The 19,798-nt window shown below is 28.8% G+C and overlaps 1 protein-coding gene across 1 annotated transcript; it reads left to right on the top strand.

The window, feature by feature from the left end:
* Positions 1-3,851: 3,851 nt before the first annotated feature.
* On the top strand, positions 3,852-7,101 carry LOC106763754 (putative nucleobase-ascorbate transporter 10). Its single transcript, XM_014647914.1, has 14 exons — positions 3,852-4,023; positions 4,151-4,248; positions 4,328-4,504; positions 4,576-4,676; positions 4,790-4,865; positions 4,948-5,007; positions 5,218-5,402; positions 5,663-5,759; positions 5,884-5,970; positions 6,075-6,133; positions 6,215-6,306; positions 6,491-6,568; positions 6,653-6,804; positions 6,883-7,101. Exons 1-14 carry the CDS (start codon positions 3,852-3,854, stop codon positions 7,099-7,101), a joined length of 1,653 nt encoding a protein of 550 aa, XP_014503400.1.
* Positions 7,102-19,798: the final 12,697 nt, after the last annotated feature.

Genomic DNA, 19,798 nt, shown 5'->3' with positions numbered 1-19,798 from the left:
TAGTTAAAAAAAATCAAATCAGTTTTATAAAACCCATTTAAAAACATATAATAATATTCACATCACTTGTATTTCTTTTTACACCTCTCTCATCTTATTTTTACATCTTTTCTAAATGTTTGTGGCCCAATATATATTCTTTTAATACACCTCCATTTTTGTTTTTTATAGCTTTCTTTTAAAATAGGTTATAAGGCCAATATTTTCACCATACAAACTCTCTTTCATCAATAAAAAAATATTTTTAAATAAAAAAATCCAGTTTGATTAATAATAAATATATGTCATTAACATTAAGAATGTTACCGTCATAATATTTTTAATTATAGTACATTTATGTCTATAAAAATACAAATGAAAAGAAAATTTAAATAGAGTATCAGTTGTATGTTGGAAGTCCCACATCGACTAAAGATAAGGCCAATTTATAATATATAAGTGGGGTGCAGATCTTGTGGGGTTGAGTTAGGCCTAAAATTCACTTTTAACCGTATAAGTATATAAACAGAAAATTTAAATTTGTTTTGAAAAGAGTTTGAATTAAAATTTGAAAGAGAAACGAATATTAATTTAATTTCAAGAAATTAAAATCATATTTAACTTTCTTTTTTTAAATATTCCATGGCCATGTGAATTCTCAGATGTTATAGAACACGTGTAGAAAGTTTTACATTAAGTTTTCTCTCTCTCTCGTGAATAGAGGCCCTACTGTCTCTGTCCATACATTATATGATAATTGTCGTTTCTAAATGAATTGTATTAATCAAATCAATAATTACAAATAAGACAAATTTCAATCTCAATATCACACAGTCATTATTTCTAATGTTTTCGATAATACCTCACACTGAAAACATAAAATAAATCTATAGATTCACATATTTTGAAAGAGTTTTTTTTTTTTTAATAATGTATATTGCCTTTATATCATATAGTTTTTTACTTTCCTTTTTTCGAAAAACTATGTTAATAATTGCAGGTGTTGTGACAGTTCAATGTCTATTTTATAGACGAGACAAATCTTCTCTTACTTTAAGATATTTTTTCCTCTGCGCAGTTTTTGTTTCAATATTTTTCACACATTAATATATTAAATAATAATAATTAAATTTTAATTTAATGAAATAAATAAGGGTTAAATATGCTTTTAGTCCCTATATTTTTGAGACGATTTTGGTTTTAATCCATTTTCAAACTAAGGTAAAATTTAGTCCTTCAATTTTAGAAAACTCTGGTTTTAGTCTTTTTTATTAAATTTTTTTAACTTTATTTGTTGTTTCAAGCATGTTTCTCAGTTAACATTATAGCATTTAGATAGTTTACCCTGTTTGTTTGACACATTTTTGCTTCAATGTTAACTGAGAAACATGCTTGAAACAACAAATAAAGTTAAAAAAAAAATTGGTAAAAAGAACTAAAACCAGAGTATTCTAAAATTAGAGGACTGAGTTGTACTTTATTTTGAAAATGGACTAAAACCAAAATTGCCCAGAAACTAAAAACATATTTAACCCAATAAATAACATGGTTTTAACAATAACTTCTATAAAATACGACTCTTTCCTGCTATTTTTTACCAACTCAAATCTTTTAATAGTATTGATTTCGTAAACCAAAATTCTCTTCTTTAGATAGTAAAATTATGGTTTAAACCTTATCCTCATATTTGTTTAGTAATTTAAATTCAGTTCTTTTAGTTTAAAAGGGTCTTAATTAAATCTTTATTTCAATTAAACTTTTCTTGTAACAGAATCATGTTTAAGGTATGGTTAAACAAGTATATAACATAAATAACTACACATGACATGTTTTTAAGTTATAGGAAGTGATTATTTCCAACATCTTCTTTGGTAGAAAATGGATAAAATAATGTAAATTTACTATATTATCATATTTAATAGTAATTAGCTGAGTATAATTTACACTACTATTGTTTATTAAATTTAAAGAATTTGTTTAATACCTACACATTTATTTAATATTTTGTTAGTTTTATAGATGATGTTTACATGTTGGGTCTATTCAGGATGAGGTTCATTAAAAAAAGATAATGATATTTAAACAACATTTTTTTGACCATAAGATACAATAAGATACAATAAGATGTTGTCAAAAAAATGTTGTTTAAATATCATTATCCTATAAAATACAATAAGATCTAAGTCAAATCACATAAGATATCCAACTAAGTCTGAAATTTAAAAGTTGTCATAAAGTTTAAGTCTTAGAGTGATTGTTTGTCTAAATAGTTTGGAAGGTACTTACAGAAGACATTTTAATATCAAAGCCGTTTATATATTAATAACATAATAAATACATACCACTTATTTTCTTATCTCATATTTATAAATTTTAATGTGAGTTTTTTATTAACATCAACTTAATTATAAGTAATTACACTATACTTCTAAATTGATAATTGTTAAAAGTTAATTATTTTGACTTATGACAGAGATGTTCACTTTAACTCTTACAAATAAGGTTTTCATTTTTTGAAAGAAACACATAAACAAAAAATGTGATAGTGGTACATGAGTTATTTGTGGATTGTGATAAATGATTTAACAATTCAAAATAATAATTTTATATTTAGTGAAGTGAGGGATAACACGATCAAAAAATTAATTATGACATTTCGGATCAAAGAATTGGTAATGATAATGGATTTATCACGATAGAATAATTTTGGATCGCGAATTCAAGATTCTAAGTTTAACTTATGGATTAAAGAATTTATAAGTTGTTTTAAAAAATCTAATCTATAAATATAATACGAATTTAAAATATATTTAATTCGTGATTACATTTGTAAAGCATTAAATGTATTCCATAATTTACAAACTGAAAATGTAATGTACTCGAGACTACACCATCTGTTTTCAAGTTGTACAACTTAAATCTAGATTTGGACTACAGGTGACCGTTTCTTTCTGCACTCCCTTTCTTATTCATGCACTCCCATAAAATCTATAACTTTCAAATTATCTTTCATTAAAAGTTATTTCTATGTCTGTTTTTAAAAAAAACTATCATACAGTTTGGATTTAAAAATATGTTTCTGATTATCCAATTCAAAATATAAATTAAAAAATTAAATATTTCAGATTAAAATTTTCATTTATGAACATCTAATTCAAAATGATTTTTTTGTTTATAGTTTGGATTAGATATTTCAATGGTATTTCTGATCTAATGTGTAAATTTAAGATGACGTTTTCTTAACACAGCATTTAACTAAGATTCTAAGCATCTTCTCAAAAAAGGCGAGGTGAGAAAAATACTGTTATAAAATTGATAGCAAACTTTGTAGCTATAAATTGGATAATAGTTTTGTACATGTATAATTTATTTTGCTTGATCTTTCTTCGACAGATGGAATAAAAACTCTTGTAATTATTTAAAAAAATATAAAATAGTTTTTTAATATGTTTTAATCTATCTGGTTTCATGATCTACCATGCATACAAATATAGCATAAAATTTTAAGCTAAAAGCAAGAATATTTGTTTAGTACGATGAAATTGTCCAAGAAGAAGATAACCAACCAAAGTAAGATTTCAAAATTTAAAAATACTTTAATCCCAAACCCTGGTAAAGAAAATTATAATTACTTTTCATTGGAATAATTTCATGGCACTTAACAAACGTATTAATGTTCTAGACCGTTTTATACCATTAACATAATGGTGCATAAATCCAATTCTTGTAACTGATTAAACCAAATTAATCTTGAAATGTTTGGTTACTGAATTGAAATTAATTGGAATTCATATACAATTCTCCTTATATTAGAAAAAATGATCAACCATTTCAGAAGATGAAAAAGTTCTTTCATCTGATACTGGTAAAAGATGGCTCAAGATAATGCTGCATGCAACCATGCAAGTGCTGTCACTGGCAACAAAGGTGGTGATACTAACAAAAATGCAGGTGCTGCAAAGAAAGTGGAGGAGGTGCAGCCACATGCTGTGCATGAACAATTGCCTGGAGTTCAATATTGCATCAAGAGTCCTCCTCCATGGCGTTAGTACACTGTTGTCTACTTATAATAACGATAATAAGAACTATAAAAAGTTTGAATTTTGTTGGAATTTACAACACAAAATCTTACATATCATTGCAAAAGATAGAGATATGCTTCATGATGCAGGTGAAGCAGTGCTATTGGGGTTTCAGCATTTCCTTCTGACTCTTGGAGTTACCGTTCTGATTCCAACTATGCTTGTTCCTCAAATGGGTGGAGGAGTTGTAAGAACTTTTTTCATTTTTTTGTATGCTTTTGAGAGTTTGAATATAGAAATGAAACTGAATGCTTTGATCAATGTAGGCTGAGAAGACACGAGTGTTTCAGACACTTTTGTTTGTTTCTGGAATAAGCACATTTCTTCAATCCTTGTTTGGAACTCGACTTCCAATTGTAGTTGTTGGTTCATACACTTACATAGTACCTATAACATCTATTATCCATGCCAGAAGATACAATTCATACACGGATTCTTACGAGGTCTGTGAGACTATTTTTGCTTCTTATATTTTCTTTTAGTGATTTTCTGACTAAATGCTTGCTTTTTCCAGAGGTTTATTCAGACAATCAGAGCTATTCAAGGTGCCTTGATCATAACTGCATGTTTCCAGATGGCTGTTGGATTTTTTGGCTTTTGGAGGAACGCTGTCAGGTTAGCGTGATTTTCTTGGCTGGTTTCATCATCTGATAATCTTCTTTTAATAACTATTCTATCCTAGTTTTGATCAACACTTTTAATACTGTTAGCCACTTCAATCATCTCAGGTTTCTCAGTCCACTCAGTGTAGTCCCTTATATAACTTTCACAGGACTCAGCCTCTATCGTTTTGGTTTCCCACTGGTATTTGCGATGTCTTGATTTTCATGTTTGACAGAAGTTTTGTATTCCTTTTCCTCTCTATATTTTCCAATCAATGTTGCAGGTGACAGAATGTGTTGAAATTGGGCTTCCAACATTAGTTGTATTTGTTTTCATATCGCAGGCAAGTTGGTCTTGCACAGTTGTTTACATGTTTGCTTTGTCCCACTTGATCTTGGTAGACCAAACTTTTACAGAACAGGAATGTGTTCAAAGGATTTCAAATAAGAATTTCAGGATGGAAACAGAGAATTTCGAAGAGATTTTAAACCATTGAGTATTTATTCTTTAACTTTTTGATCTAAGTGTTTAACAGTGTTCTATGTGTATGCAGTATCTTAATCGTTATATTGGCATGAAAAGGCCTATATGTGACCGATATTCGGTGCTCTTCACTGTTACAATTGCATGGTTATTTGCACTGTTTCTAACTTCATGCACTGTGTATAACAACAAGTCAGAAAGTACACAGAATAATTGCCGCACTGATCGTGCTGGACTTATTACAGCCGCTCCATGGTAAGATTGAGTGCAGACATGTTTTCTCAATCAGTGATCAGTTATTTAAACGAAAATTATAGAAATGATGAGATTGAAAATGAGAAGATACTGCTACATAACAGCAACTCATGAGATAGGAGAGACACATGCACATGTTGTATGTATGAAAACTTAGTTTTCCAAAAATGCTTAATAATGTTTGAACATGTGAAATGTTTATGAGTTACACCAGTTTCAGCCTTTTTAAGATGAGGTCAAAGTTTAGAATTTATACGCAGGGTGTATTTTCCGGGCTTCTTCCAATGGGGGCCTCCTACATTCAATGCTGGGGAGGCTTTAGCAATGATCGCTGCTTCCTTCGTTTCTTTTTTTGAGGTAGTCATTTTACCCCTTAATTCATTCAGAGCTTAAAAATCATCTAATGTTCATCTTGCACTAACCATATTTGTTTGCCTTGAAACATCAATTCATTCTTTTTATATACACCACTTGTATGCAGTATACCGGTACATGCTATGCTGCAGCAAGATATGGAAGTGCCACACCAGTGCCACCATCTGTTATCAGCCGTGGAGCTGGTTGGGTGGTAGGATTCACTAAATTTTGCAGTTTTCTCCCTTGAGTACTGTACATAAAACTTGTGGTGTGAACCATTTTTAGTAGTTTGTTTCATTGTTATTGTGATTTTAGGGAGTAAGTGCTATGCTGAGTGGCGTGTTTGGTTCTATAACAGGGTCTACGGCATCAGTGTAAGGGTTGTAAACTTGTTATCTTACCTGGGGCCCCTTTTCCTCATGTACTTTTCAGATTGTGGTTTACTTGTATTTCAGAGAAAATGCTGGTTTGTTAGCGTTGACAAAAGCAGGAAGCAGAAGAGTGGTTCAAATATCATCTGCTTTTATGATTTTCTTCTCTATATTCGGTATGGTAACCAATGTGATCATGAAACTTGTTAACTAGCTTAATTAACATAGCCAAAACTATTTTATATCAGTATATGCAACTCCCAACATGTTAACTAGCTTAATTATGATGGGATTTGATACTATATGTTTGCTATTGTCTTGGTTAAAGCATGATAACTATGCTGTTTTCTCTTGGACTAGGAAAATTGGGAGCCTTTTTTGCTTCAGTACCCATGCCAATTATAGCAGCATTATACTGTGTGTTATTCGGCTACGTTTGTAAGTTTTGTCTGATTAGAATTAATTGTGGTTTGCAAAAAGGAATTGGCAGTGTTAAATATACGATTTTGGAACATTATGCAGCTTCGGGGGGGCTTGGTTTTCTGCAATTCTGTAACCTGAACAATTTCAGAACGAAATTTGTGTTGGGATTGTCGTTCTTCCTAGGGCTATCCATACCACAATATTTCAGAGAATACTATGAGGTGAAGGAGCACGGTGGAATTCCCTTATGGGTGAAATCTCTTTAACCGAAACCCCATGATTGAAATTTGTGATGATTCATTGAATTGATTTGAATGAATATGGTGCAGTTGAATGATGTTGTGAGTGTGATATTGATGTCCCACACAACAGTTGCAGCTTTGGTTGGTTTCGTTTTGGATGTCACACTGTCTCGTGAGGATGATTGTGCACGTAAAGACATCAGTTTACAGTGGTGGGAGAGGTTCAGCTTGTACAGCGCAGATGTTAAGAATGATGAGTTCTACTCTTTACCATGCAGACTTGACAAGCTTTTTCCACCCTCTTAGTACCACCATCACCACCGTCACCGTCACCGTCACCATCACCACCACTTTCTTTCCGTCATTAATGCAAATGGAATTCCTCGTTATTTTTTTCAACTTCCTTGTCAAAACTCTGTGGTTTCACTGTCTTATGTTTCGATGACACACTTGTTGCAATGTTCTTGTTCATCTGATTTCTCGTATCATTTACTTCATCTTCCAATCTTTGCTTCTTTTCAGTCAGTACTACGCTCAACAAATTCTCACACACTTTTCATTCAATATTTTATCCTTTAATTTCTTTTTTCCTTTACAAGAAAATAACTTTTTTAATAGTTAAAATATATACTTCTAAAAGGTACATTGCTAACTGGTGCATTATTACAAAAGATAATGTAAGATAAATGTAAAAATTAATTTCTCGATTAATAATTTATTAGGGGTATTTTCTTTTTTGTATTTCATCGCCTTTTAAAAGTTTATACGAAATAAAAAATAAAAGAGAAATTACAGAAATATTTCATGATGTTCATTTGGGAGAATTAAAGTGTTGTGCAAGTAAAAATTGTTTATTATGTGGTATGACTATTCACTGGATCATCAATGTTTTTAGAAATACATTAAAGAAGAAAGCTGTTTCCAATCTCTAAGTTTTTACATGGAAAAAAATGTGAAGAAATATTTTTACTATAATTCTTAATCTTATATCCAAAACAATTATCAAATTAAATGTATGATTATATTGAAATTTCCTTTTTCATATAAGTTAATATTTATACTTTTATATCAATTGTTATGATGAAATATTTTTTTCCTACATTATATATATATAAAAATATATATTAATAAAATTGTTTTGATAATTTTATTTATATATAATAAAATAGGTATCATGTATTCTTCAAAATATGTTTGAACATATATTTTATTATTGTTGTTTAATTTTGATAAATTTTGACACAAAAGTTTATGAAATTATTTATATAAATCGACTTTATATTTAAATAAGTTATTTGTACCGTAATATATATATATAGAAGTAATAATAATTATAGTAACAGTGGCAAGACGAAATGGTAGTGAAAATTATCATTGACTGGCAGAAAATATCTTTATTGCCTTAAAATATAGATTATATGTTTTAAAGATGACTTATGATTGAATTCATTTTTGTTAATAGGACATAATAGTCTACTGTGTTATTCGTAACATAATTATCCAGTTATTATCAAGTGAACAATTTTTATTTTATTAACCAATTTAGTGAAAATAAGTTAAATTTAAATTAATTTATTATTAGAAATTTAAATGTAAGTCTAAAATGACACACTACAAAAATAAACATATATATTATAAGAATAAAGACCAATAAAATTGTAGTTTGAAGTTTTGAATTAAAAGTAATTTATTTTTAGATTAAACAAATATTTAATTTTTTTTGGTGGAAAGATTTATGATTTACTTTAATTTGAATCCAGAAATAAGGTTATATTTAGAAAATAAAAAATATATTGAATAAATATATAAAATTTGTATGAGCCGGAAAACATGGGCAGTGGAAAATGGATGTTGGGAAGGTAGTGCATGGTCTTCGTTGTGTTGCTATTGCTATTGTAATTGCTTTCTCTGATACAGCTATACCATTCTTCTGCTTCCATGCATTCTCTCTTACTGTTCTTTCATTTTCATAATAATGTAACTTTTTTTTCCAATAGTCATATAAATCATAATTTCAAACCCCTTTTCCTGTTCTAACTGGCCTACTAACTTCTTCCACTCTCATTTTTCTTTATTTTTATATCATCAATTCAATTTTTATGCTTTCATCATGTAAACATGTCTCAAACTATATACACAAATACAATTAATGCACTAATCTTACACTATTATTATTTATCATAAAATTTTCAACTAATAAGTATCTTATTGATGATATTTTTGGGAAGGGAACACCACTTTTAATTCAAAATATTGAGATATTAAATTTGAGTTTTTTTTTTTATCATGGTGTACAATTTTATCATTTGGTGTATTGACGTGAAACTTAGATTTATACTTAATTTTTTTTCTTAAAAAAGTTTATTAGGAAGGTAATACCACTTTTAACTTAAATTTATGAGTCTTTTGTATATAGTGTATAATTTTGTCATCTTTATTGGATGTGAGACTTAGAGTCACACTTTAATTATTCCTAACATTTATATTTAAAATTGTTGAAATTTTTTAAATGAGTTACATGTATAATTTAAAAAAAAATGTGAGTGTAAGTCTAACATTGAGTAAATTATAAAAAGTTGAACATTATATAAAAAAAATCACAAAATCTTTTTATTTTGCATTAAAAATGATATTATATAAATTAAATTCATACTTTATTGATATTATATTTGTTAGATATATTACATTTATTTTATATTTATCTTTTAACTTTAGTTAGTTCGCTATTATTTTTTATTTGTATTTTGGGTTTAATCCATATTTCTTCTATTATAAATAGAGGACCCTGTGTGTATATTTAACATAAAGGAGATTAATCTCATAGATAATTTTCACTATATTCAACACGGTATCACAGTCTAAGTTTTTTGTTTAGAAAATATTTTTGTTGCCTCTACCTATACATTCGTCGATGCCAACAACAACGCCATTTATCACTGTCGACGACACCATCGTTTACCGCTACCATTATCGGAGTTTTAGTTTTGATGGATGATCACACATTTTTTATTAGTTAGGAGACCACCCTACCATCAACGACACCTTCGTCGGAGCTCCTACGCGCTCTCAGCGCCTTTTGAAGTTGTAGGTCTTCTTCCTTTACCACCATGCCTAATGGAACGTCTCATCTCATCTCGTCTCCTCTCTATTAGCAATTTAGAGCATAAAGGTCATTCTTTTTCCTCTTTCAAGTTCATGGTTCATCATGTGTGGTCGCATGTCCAGTCTCTTCTTAGGCAGCATTTAAGAGCATCAAGGTTACTCTTTTTCCTTTTTCTTCAGGTGTCATGATTGGAATTTTGGATTTTTAAGGTTTCTCTCTCGTTTATCTATGACTTCTTTCATTGTTATCTCATCTGACATTCCTTTTATCACCATTGTGTTTGACCCGTTTATATATGTTTTTCTCTCGTGACAAAGATGGTTTTTGTTAGTTTATTTATAGTTGAGGTGACTCTTCAATAATGACCTCTTTATCCACCAGATGTTAAAATACATTCTTCAACGATAATTTGTAAGAAGAGATTTACATGGTGCAACCTCCCAGATTTGTTGCTGAGGAGAGTCTTTTAGGTTGATATTTCGTCTTTTATATCATCTTCTCAAATCATTAGTCATTTGATGTCACTCGAGTGCACAAATAGATATTTTCACCAAGTTTATTGATTATATTAGTAGCAAGTTTTGTGCATACGATTTGTATGCACAAACTTGAGGAAGAGTATTAGATATATTATCCTTATTTTATATTTATCTTTTTTCTTTAGTTAGTTTGTTATATATTATTTTTTATTTGTATTTTGGGCTTAGTTCATATTTCTTCTATTATAAATAGAGATATTGTTTGCATTGTATGGATATGGTCTTTCCTAATAAGAGAATTCCATATTGATTAGTTTAGTTTTATGCATTGAGTATGTGTGCATACTGTGATGACATCCTAACTACTAAACTCATATACTCATATAGCGAATAAAGTTTAGGTGGTAAAGTTGAAAAAAGTTCTTACAACGAAATTTAGGACAAAAGAGCTCTCTTCTAGAAATGTTATAAATAAATTAATCCTGTCATAAAAGATTTAGACCTAACAAATTTGAGTCAATTATGACATTGTATTTTATGATTAAAGTACATGAATTTTCGAATATTCGATTCAATATATAAATATTACAATATTAAGTCTAGAATAGACTATATTAGAGTTATAAGATAGGATTATTTAAGAATGTATAATATGTGAATTGAATACTTAAAAAAAATAAAAAATAAAAATAATGTATTTAACAATATCTTTTCGATAATTTTTAAAGATTTATCAATAATATCAATGAAATAAGGTATGGTTGTTATATATAAAGGTTAAACTAATTTCTTAATATATTGAATGTGAAACTTAGTTTTCATTCATAGTTAAATGCTTAGAAGAAGTTTTATACAAAATTTGTGTAAGTATTTAGACAATTTTATGATATTGTCACGTATAAGTCGTCTGGCAGCTGAGTGAAACGTCTATTTTCCCATTCTGTTGACAACCAGTGCCAATTCACCCATATAACAAGTGCGACACATTAATTTGGAATTTTTTTGTTGTTGTTTCTGATTATGATGTTTTCATAACAGCAAAATTGCTGTTTTTTTTTTTTATTTTAATATAATTAGAAGTTAAAATGAATGTAGTTGATCCTTTGAAATGAACTTATATTTTAGGGTGCATAATCCAAATTTGAGAACTGTTCATTTAGGATTGTATATTATTGGCCTTTGACCATTATTCAACATCTACAATAATTAAATGTGATGATAGAAAATTTTAAAACATCAAATAAACATTAAACATTAAAGTAAATTACGAAGTTTACGGATAGAATCGACTAGCTTTTGGATAAAGTCATGTTAGTATGAAAACCTATTTTTGTATCGCATTCTATGTTAGTATGAAATACTAGAGCTAATGTTGGGCATTCTACTTATTTATTTTGAGAATTTTTATCTTTGTGTTGTTATTGTTATATATTTAGTTATTAACGTGCATTATGAAGTCTATGATAATAATATTTTGTGCGTATATTTATAATTTTTTTATATTTAAAACTCTATCAATATATTTTGTATGTTTAATTGTGTAAGATCTTGTTTATTTTTTTATAGATATCATTTTTATATTTTAATTATTATTATTAGATTCTAAATTTTCAAGATTTCAAAATGAAAACACATTTTGATGGATTTAATTTTTATATCTTTCTATATTTATTTATTTTTTGAAATTTAGGTATATTTTGATAATTCTTTGTGATTTTTAATTATAATAATATTTGATGATCTCTAATTGACACGAAATGACATCAACTATTAGAGTGTCTAACTTCAATTTTTAACATAGTGTGTGGTGATTTTGAGGTACTCTTCAATGTCATACCAATACTCAAACCATTATCAACTACAACATGCTACCCAATTTTCTTATCTAGGCAATTCTATCTCTTCTTTAGTTTTAAATATCGAGGTTAAGTTCAAATTAAAACTTAGATATAGCAATTTGGACAATCCTATTATAACTAATTAGTTTAGTAGATACCAATTACATACATATCAGTTGACTTAAATGGAATAAAATTAAATGTATTAGTTGTTGTGGTAGTTAATGTATTCGATGTTGTGGGTAGTTAATGTACTAGTTGGTATGATTAGTTAATGTATTAGCAGTTGGAGTCTTATGAGTAGTTAATGTGTTAGTCGTTTTTGTCTATTTTGAGTACAACAATTAGAAACATGTGAGTTTATAAATTGTATCGTTGGTTGCATGAATGGAACAACAACACATAAATGTGAATCAAATTATTCATCAAAAGCTTGTTTTGCAAACAAAGTGATATAAAAAACCAGTTAGTTCGAGTATTTGAGTGAGAAAAAAAAGTGAAAGATGGTCAGTCTTACATTCAGTGTGCCCCTACCCATGTTGACAAAGCATTCAGCTATCACAATTGGAGTCTCAAAATGAAGACTCTTCTTAGCTCCTGTGGAAAATGGTTATGTAGAACCAAAAAAACACCACGAATTAGTCAAATAAATAGATGAATATGTTGAGAGCAACATATATGAAGGACAATGCATCCTTGTACATTTTGTACCAAGTTGTGAACAAGTATGACTTTGAGAAGATTGCAAATGCAAAATCTTCAAAAGAAGTGCGAGACATTCTGGAGAAGGCATATAAGGGGGTGATCAAATGAAATAGGTTTGGCTTCAAACACTCAAGGGAGAGTTGGAGTGCATGAGGATGAAAGAGATTGAGGGAGTGACCGAGTACATTACTCAAGTTGAAACAATGACAAACCATTGGAAGAAACGGAGAGATGTTGCCCACTAGTTGTGTTGTTGAAAAGATTCTTAGGTCGTTGATTGAAAACTTCAAGAATGCAGTGTGTGTGATTAAGGAGTCCAAGGACTTGCCAACACTCTTGGTTGAAGATCTTGTCACATCTCTTAAGGTGCACAAGCAACGAAAGAAGAAAAAGTGGAAGCCACTTAAGAAATTACTCCAAATGAAGTGAGAGGATCAGAACACTCAAGGAAGAAGATGAAACTTATTTGGTATATGAAGCGGTTATGGTGGTAGAAGTTGAGGATAAGAAGAAGAGAAATAACAATCTGGTAAACAAAATAGGCTCCAAAGAGAATGAGGTCCATGAAGAAGAGTTCAGTCGAACAACTCAAATGCTAAGTGCTTTAAGTGTGACAAGTATGTGATAATGTTAATCCTTACCATTATCTAAGCCTTATTCTAGTGACAAAATCAACTATTTTATAACTTATAACTTGCTTGAATCCTCAATTTTATTTTGCTTTTATAAATATTTACATTTTGGGCTACATTTATGTGTTTATATCTTTAATCCCTTGTTTTTGTAGCTAATTTTGTGTTACGAAGACCCTCTACCAAATCAAAGAAGCTTGACAATCCAAAGAAGCAAGAAGAACATAAAAAAGATGAGTTCTTAAAGTCCAGTGGCGTTGTGTGCCACCTCCTTGTAGTTGGGCGAGCTCATTCCAGAACACCCACCATTAAGCGCCTAAACTCCACCGATGAGCAAGCAGTTTTCAGAGAGCAACTCTAGTGTTTATGAAGACTTGCGCTAAGTGGCAGGCCTTGTGCGCTGAGTGACATTTGTGCTACTGATGTGGCAAGTGAAGCCCTATTTATTTTTAAAATACGAAAGGAATTGGGTCTTTGGTGGTTTGGAGACACGACTTCACTGTAGGAGCTTATGAAGGCTGCTTGGGGCTTATGGGAACAACCTCTTCTTCCTCCTTGTGTTTCCTTCTTTTTCCATCTTTCATTTTGTCAGCTTGAGGCTTTCCATGCATAGAGAGCCAAACCCATCTTGTCAGGGTTATTTTGTAGACTTTAAACTTTCGTGTACCTTGTAAATGTTTTGATTATATATATGCCCCTTCCTTTGAATTGCTAATGTAGAAAGCTTGATAAAGCATGTAGATAGCTCAGTGAAGAGCCTGAGTAGCTTAGTGGAAAGCCTGAGTAGCTTAGTGGAGAGCCTGAGTAGCTTAGTGGAGCAAGTGAACATCTTAGATAACTTCGTAGGAAGTTTAGCAACTTGGTAGGGAATCAAAATAGTTTGATACCTTAGTGGAGCAGGTGGGCAACTCAAAAGGAGCTCGGTCTATTAGTATGAAGTAGGTGTGAGAATTTATTGGTGTGAAGTAGGTGTAAGAATTGTTTGATCTCCTAAAAGAAGGTCAATCTATTGACAAAAATTTGGTTAAGAATAAGTTAACTACCTAGAATGTAAAGAACAAGTCGACCACAATTAAAACAATAACAAATCAACAAAAGCATAATACAAGTCAATGATAGACAAAGATAAAAGTAAGTTGGCTACAAAGATAATGAAGAATCTAACTATTAATGAAAAGAGCAAGCACAATGTGCATTGCACTTGGAATCCAACTATTAATGAAAAGAGCAAGCACAATGTGCATTGCACTTGGCAAAGTCAGGATGAGGGTAGAATAATTGAGATGAAGAAACACTTAAGTTTACGAGGGAGTTTTGTTAGGTAAACTTAAATGAAATAAAAATTAAATGTATTTGTCATTGTGGGTAGTTAATGTGTTAGTCATTGTGGTTAGTTAATGTATTAGTGTTATGGGTAGTTAATGTATCAACCATTGGAGTCTTATGGTTAATTAATGTATTAGTCGTTTTTAGCCATGTCTGTTTTGAGTATAACAGTAAAAAATATGAATCTATGAAAGCAACACAAAAACGTGAATAAAATTATTCATCAAAATCTTGTTTTGCTAACATCATTTACCTCAAAAGAGAAGTTATTTCTCACAAAGACTTCACACAAGACAATTCTCACAGATAACTTTAATCACAAAAAAAAAACTTTCATTAATTATTTGAACACTCTTTCGTAATCACATAAGAATATATAATCGAATTGAGCTACCTAAAATCACATACAAACCTCTTAGAGGTCACATACAAAAGAATCAAAATTGACTCAATAAAAAAAACAAAAAGAATTCTAATCACAAATCTAATTGGACATTACATTACTCTTAGTGTCAAGAGTCCTAAAATAGACTCGAATCTTAAAAGAGATGAGAAATAAAGACAAAATCTTAGATAAATGATAAAGAATGTTTAGAGAAATAATTTTTTTTTAAAATAAAACTTTTTCTAATAAAATTCTATCTGTAATTTAATTTTTAATAATAAAATATTTCAATATCATCTATAAAATATTTGTATTCTTTAAATAATGTTCTAGATGCAATGACATGTACTAATAAGATGAGTAGGTATAAATTAAATGTTAGGACCAATATAACTGTTTTAATTATATGTTATGATTGATTAACTAGGTGAGAAATTCATAAGATAACCTACTTGTCTAACACAAATCAAAAGAACCTACTTGGCTAACACAAATAAAAAGGTGAATCATAAATAATTTAAATCCTCGCTATTTTAGCATTCACTCTATAACTCTTTTCAAAAAGGTATCATATGTAATTTTTATTCACAATTTTGTAACCTTTTTATTCTACTTGATTTTATAAAACTTTGTAGTTCATAAATAATCATAATAAACTTCACTATTTCTATCTTTTTCATATTACAACTAAAAACCTCTACAGCTTTAAAAGATGTTTAAATCTTTTTAATATTTAAATCATAAAATTTTAATTTAAAATTAAAATAATAGAAGAAAATAAATCATAAAAAAATATTAAACAAGGATTATTTAAATTTCATTGCAATAATTCAATAAAAATCCAATCATGTGAATTATTTATTGATAAGAACTTAATATTTTTTAATTAATTCTTAAAAATAAGTTTAAGTGTTTTATTGTTTCTTATTTATTATTCATGTGATTTAGTTTTCATTAAATTCCATGTAAAAAAAAAGTTAAAATATGGAATGGTAATTTAGTTTCTTATTAGAGTATTATTTTATTCTAAAACTTTCTTCATGTAAAAATTTAATCATTTCACTTACGTACGTAACAAAGGCAAAAGGTCTAATAAGAACAATTAATTATGCTATAGTTATCTATGATAATATAGAGATGTGGGATTTAGTGTAGCATGTTTATGAAATGAGTCCTGGGGTAGATTATAGTGACATAAATTATTTGTTTAATAAATATAGAATATAAGGAAAATAATTGGATTGTTGTGTTCAAATTACATAAAAATAAAATTTAATTACAATAATTTAAGACATGAAATAATGTATATTATATTCATTTAAGATCTCAAATAATGTTAATAATTACTTTTGGCAAACGTGATTATAATGGTTAAAAAATTTACATAAAAAATTAAGAAGACTGAGTCCAATATCATGAGTTGTCAATCCATTAACAGAGAAAGTACTTACATGTTGTGAAACTACAGCATGGCAAAACAACAGTGAAATTAGAATTAGGTTAAGTCCTTCGAAAAAGACAAACAAAATTCAAAGTTCACCTTTCCAAAAGTTAAATTTAGAGGGAGAGAAAAGTACCGTGATGGTGTTGAAAAAATCATATTCATCATTCAATACAAAACTTTTTTATTTTCTGTTTCCAGAAAAATATATTGATTGCATATATTAAATTTCTTATATAGGATTGATATGATAACATATTAAAAACCATAGTTAACAAAGTTTATTACATCTCTTTATTTTGAACACATATTATAACTAATATCATCAGTATGGTATTATAATTATTATTTATAATAAAGTATGAGTTATTATTAACTACTATATTGCTATATACTTTAAATAAGTATTATCTCTAATGATAACATAGATTTATGTTCATGTTGATTAATATAACTAATATTTTTTAAATGATACTCACTTAATAATTAGTTATATTTATTTAATATATGAATGTTTTTTATTGACTTGAGTATCACAATTAGGGATGGCAAAAAAATCCGCGAGTATGGGTATCCGCGGGTAAAACCCGCGGTGGGTAGTTACTACCCGCGGATATTTACTATCCGCGGGTAACGGGTAGCGGGTATTTTAATATCCGCTTCTAAACGGATAGGGTACGGGTAGTATACTATCCGACCTGCGGGTACCCGCTACCCGCAGAAAATAAATAAAAAAATTAATTTATATATTTTTTAATTAAATTTAATTAAAAATAAAATAAAATAATATTTTATTAGATTAAAATTAATTAAAGTTAAATTTTAATTTAATTTATATTATATTATATATATATTTTTGTTATTTTATTTAAATTTTATTTTAAAAAATATAAAACATTTTTTTTATTTTTTGCAAATATCCGCGGGTACCCGCGGGTATCCTCGGATTTTTAAAATACCCGCGGGTATTTTTTAAGTGGGTATCCGGCGGGTAGCGGGTCGGGTGACGGGTACACTTTTATCCAGCGGGTCGGGTTGCGGGTAAACATTATCCGTGCCCGATCCGACCCATTGTCATCCCTAATCTCTTTTACACATGAATTTCCTCTTTAAGTAATAAGGGATTCACCAATAAGAGTTTTCAAATTATCGATCTTATCACTTATCTACAATCCACATTCAATAATCAAGTAAAATTAATTGGCATCCACTACAGGACTAAAACAATTTAAATATTTCTTTCTCATTTTTTTTTCTTTTAAAGACCTTTTAAAAATAAAATTCTAATAAAATTGTAGTCTATAAAAAAGATAATACTATTAATCCTAATGTCGATAAATTTGGAATCAAAACAAATTTATTATTACTGGTAATAATTATTTACCATAAATGTTAGAAGAGGACAAAATTATTGTTCATTTTTTTTTACATACATGTACATGAAAAGAATAAAATTAAGAAATATAGGTAAATATATAAGCTACTTAGATATAATGCTCAAAAAATTATCCACGACAACTCAATAATTTAGGAAATTAAATGATATAGAACAGGTTGTGGAATGTAAGATTAGAGTTTTAACTTTTCATTGTTGGGATATAAAATAAAAGTTACGTGTAAGATAACAATATCATATCTCACATTTAAGTTTAATTATATATTGTAGCACCTAATTATCAACCCTTCATAATTTTATCATTCAATTTTATTTTTTTCTTCGTGTTTTATATTTTGTGAAAATTATAAGATAAACATAATTTTTTTTATAAATTTATATTGTGAAGTTGAATTAGATAATATTTTTTTAATTTAAAATAGACTTTGTATAGTAATGTATGTGAAAGAAAGAAGTGAAGAAAATGTTTTGGCAATTAAAATATGTAAAAAAGAAAAAAGATAGGTTGAAATGTTTTAAAGGAATGATTGAGATGATTAGGGTGGTTGGTGGTCCTGAGATAGCTGACAAGTACGTGTGTGTGAGTTTACTCCTTTCCATTTTACCGTCATCACTGTCATCAAGCTTCAGAATTCAGATTGACTCTACTTTTTCTGTCACTTTCTCTCACTCACTCACTCATTCATTAATGCAATAATTAATAGTTCAGCTAATTAATCACCCACATGTTTTAGACTCTTCTTAATAATCATCTCAATAATTGAAGTGATTATGCAGATGTGAGAGACTGATTATCACTTTTGGGTGATCCAGAGGTTGAACAATTCATCAGCTTATGACCCTTTTGCTTAGATTGGTGGAAATTGAAGCTTGATATTTGACTTTGATGGTTTGTGATTTGTACTATTGATAGGGTGTGAAAGGGAAAGAAAGGGAGAAAGACTTTGAATTTGTAGACACTGTTGCAATAAGCAATCTTTGACTTTGCCATATCAAAGGGGACCAAACTTGCTAAACTTTCTGCTGCTGGAAAAAACCCCATACCAGTATACTCTGTCATTACCAGAGCAAAATCTAAACCTTTTCTTATCACTCTCATGCCTGTTATATTATATTTTTTCAGATTATTCATATTCTAAAATACAGACTATGTTCTCCTTATCAACTTCAATTCAATTTTGCAGACATGTCATTAGTATTATTATTTTAGTGTCTTTTTCTATCTTTTCAATTTCTCTTTCTTTTGGTTGATAGTATATCACTATAACAGTAGAAATAACGTATGAGTCATACATCATGATTTGAACTGCTCGTATGTACGTGGACAGTATCTCATTGGTCACCCTTTATTATCATGTTTAACTTCTTTCCAGAATTTCATGTTTTCGTTTTCATTTTTAATTATATCTCCATCAAAAACATTTTTGTTATTCAATATTTCTTTCGTCAATTTATTCCTTGTTCACTCATCTAAACATTATGAAAATATCATTTAGTATTCTGTTTTTAGAGTCTAATTGAGAAATTGGTAATGTTCAAGAAAGATTAGTCAAAAAAAACTCCAAAACATTTAGAAGTTGTTACCTGATTTATTGACATTTTGGTTTTGTTTATATTTATTATACACTTGATTTCGAAGACTAAATCCTCAATTAAAGCTTACCATATTGTCACTTGATTTTCATATGGAACATGAGA

Source organism: Vigna radiata, chromosome 6 (genome assembly GCF_000741045.1).
Source record: "Vigna radiata var. radiata cultivar VC1973A chromosome 6, Vradiata_ver6, whole genome shotgun sequence".
NCBI classification, from domain to species: domain Eukaryota; kingdom Viridiplantae; phylum Streptophyta; class Magnoliopsida; order Fabales; family Fabaceae; genus Vigna; species Vigna radiata.
Note: the sequence above shows the minus strand (reverse complement) of the source record. Positions and strands in the feature narration are given on the sequence as shown.

Excerpts from the sequence above, each read along its gene's own strand:
- LOC106763754 (XM_014647914.1), top strand. The coding sequence starts at position 3,852 with ATGGCTCAAGATAATGCTGCATGCAACCATGCAAGTGCTGTCACTGGC. Across the intron at positions 6,134-6,214 it reads ACAGGGTCTACGGCATCAGT|AGAAAATGCTGGTTTGTTAG; the intron begins GTAAGGGTTGTA and ends CTTGTATTTCAG. Across the intron at positions 6,805-6,882 it reads ACGGTGGAATTCCCTTATGG|TTGAATGATGTTGTGAGTGT; the intron begins GTGAAATCTCTT and ends AATATGGTGCAG.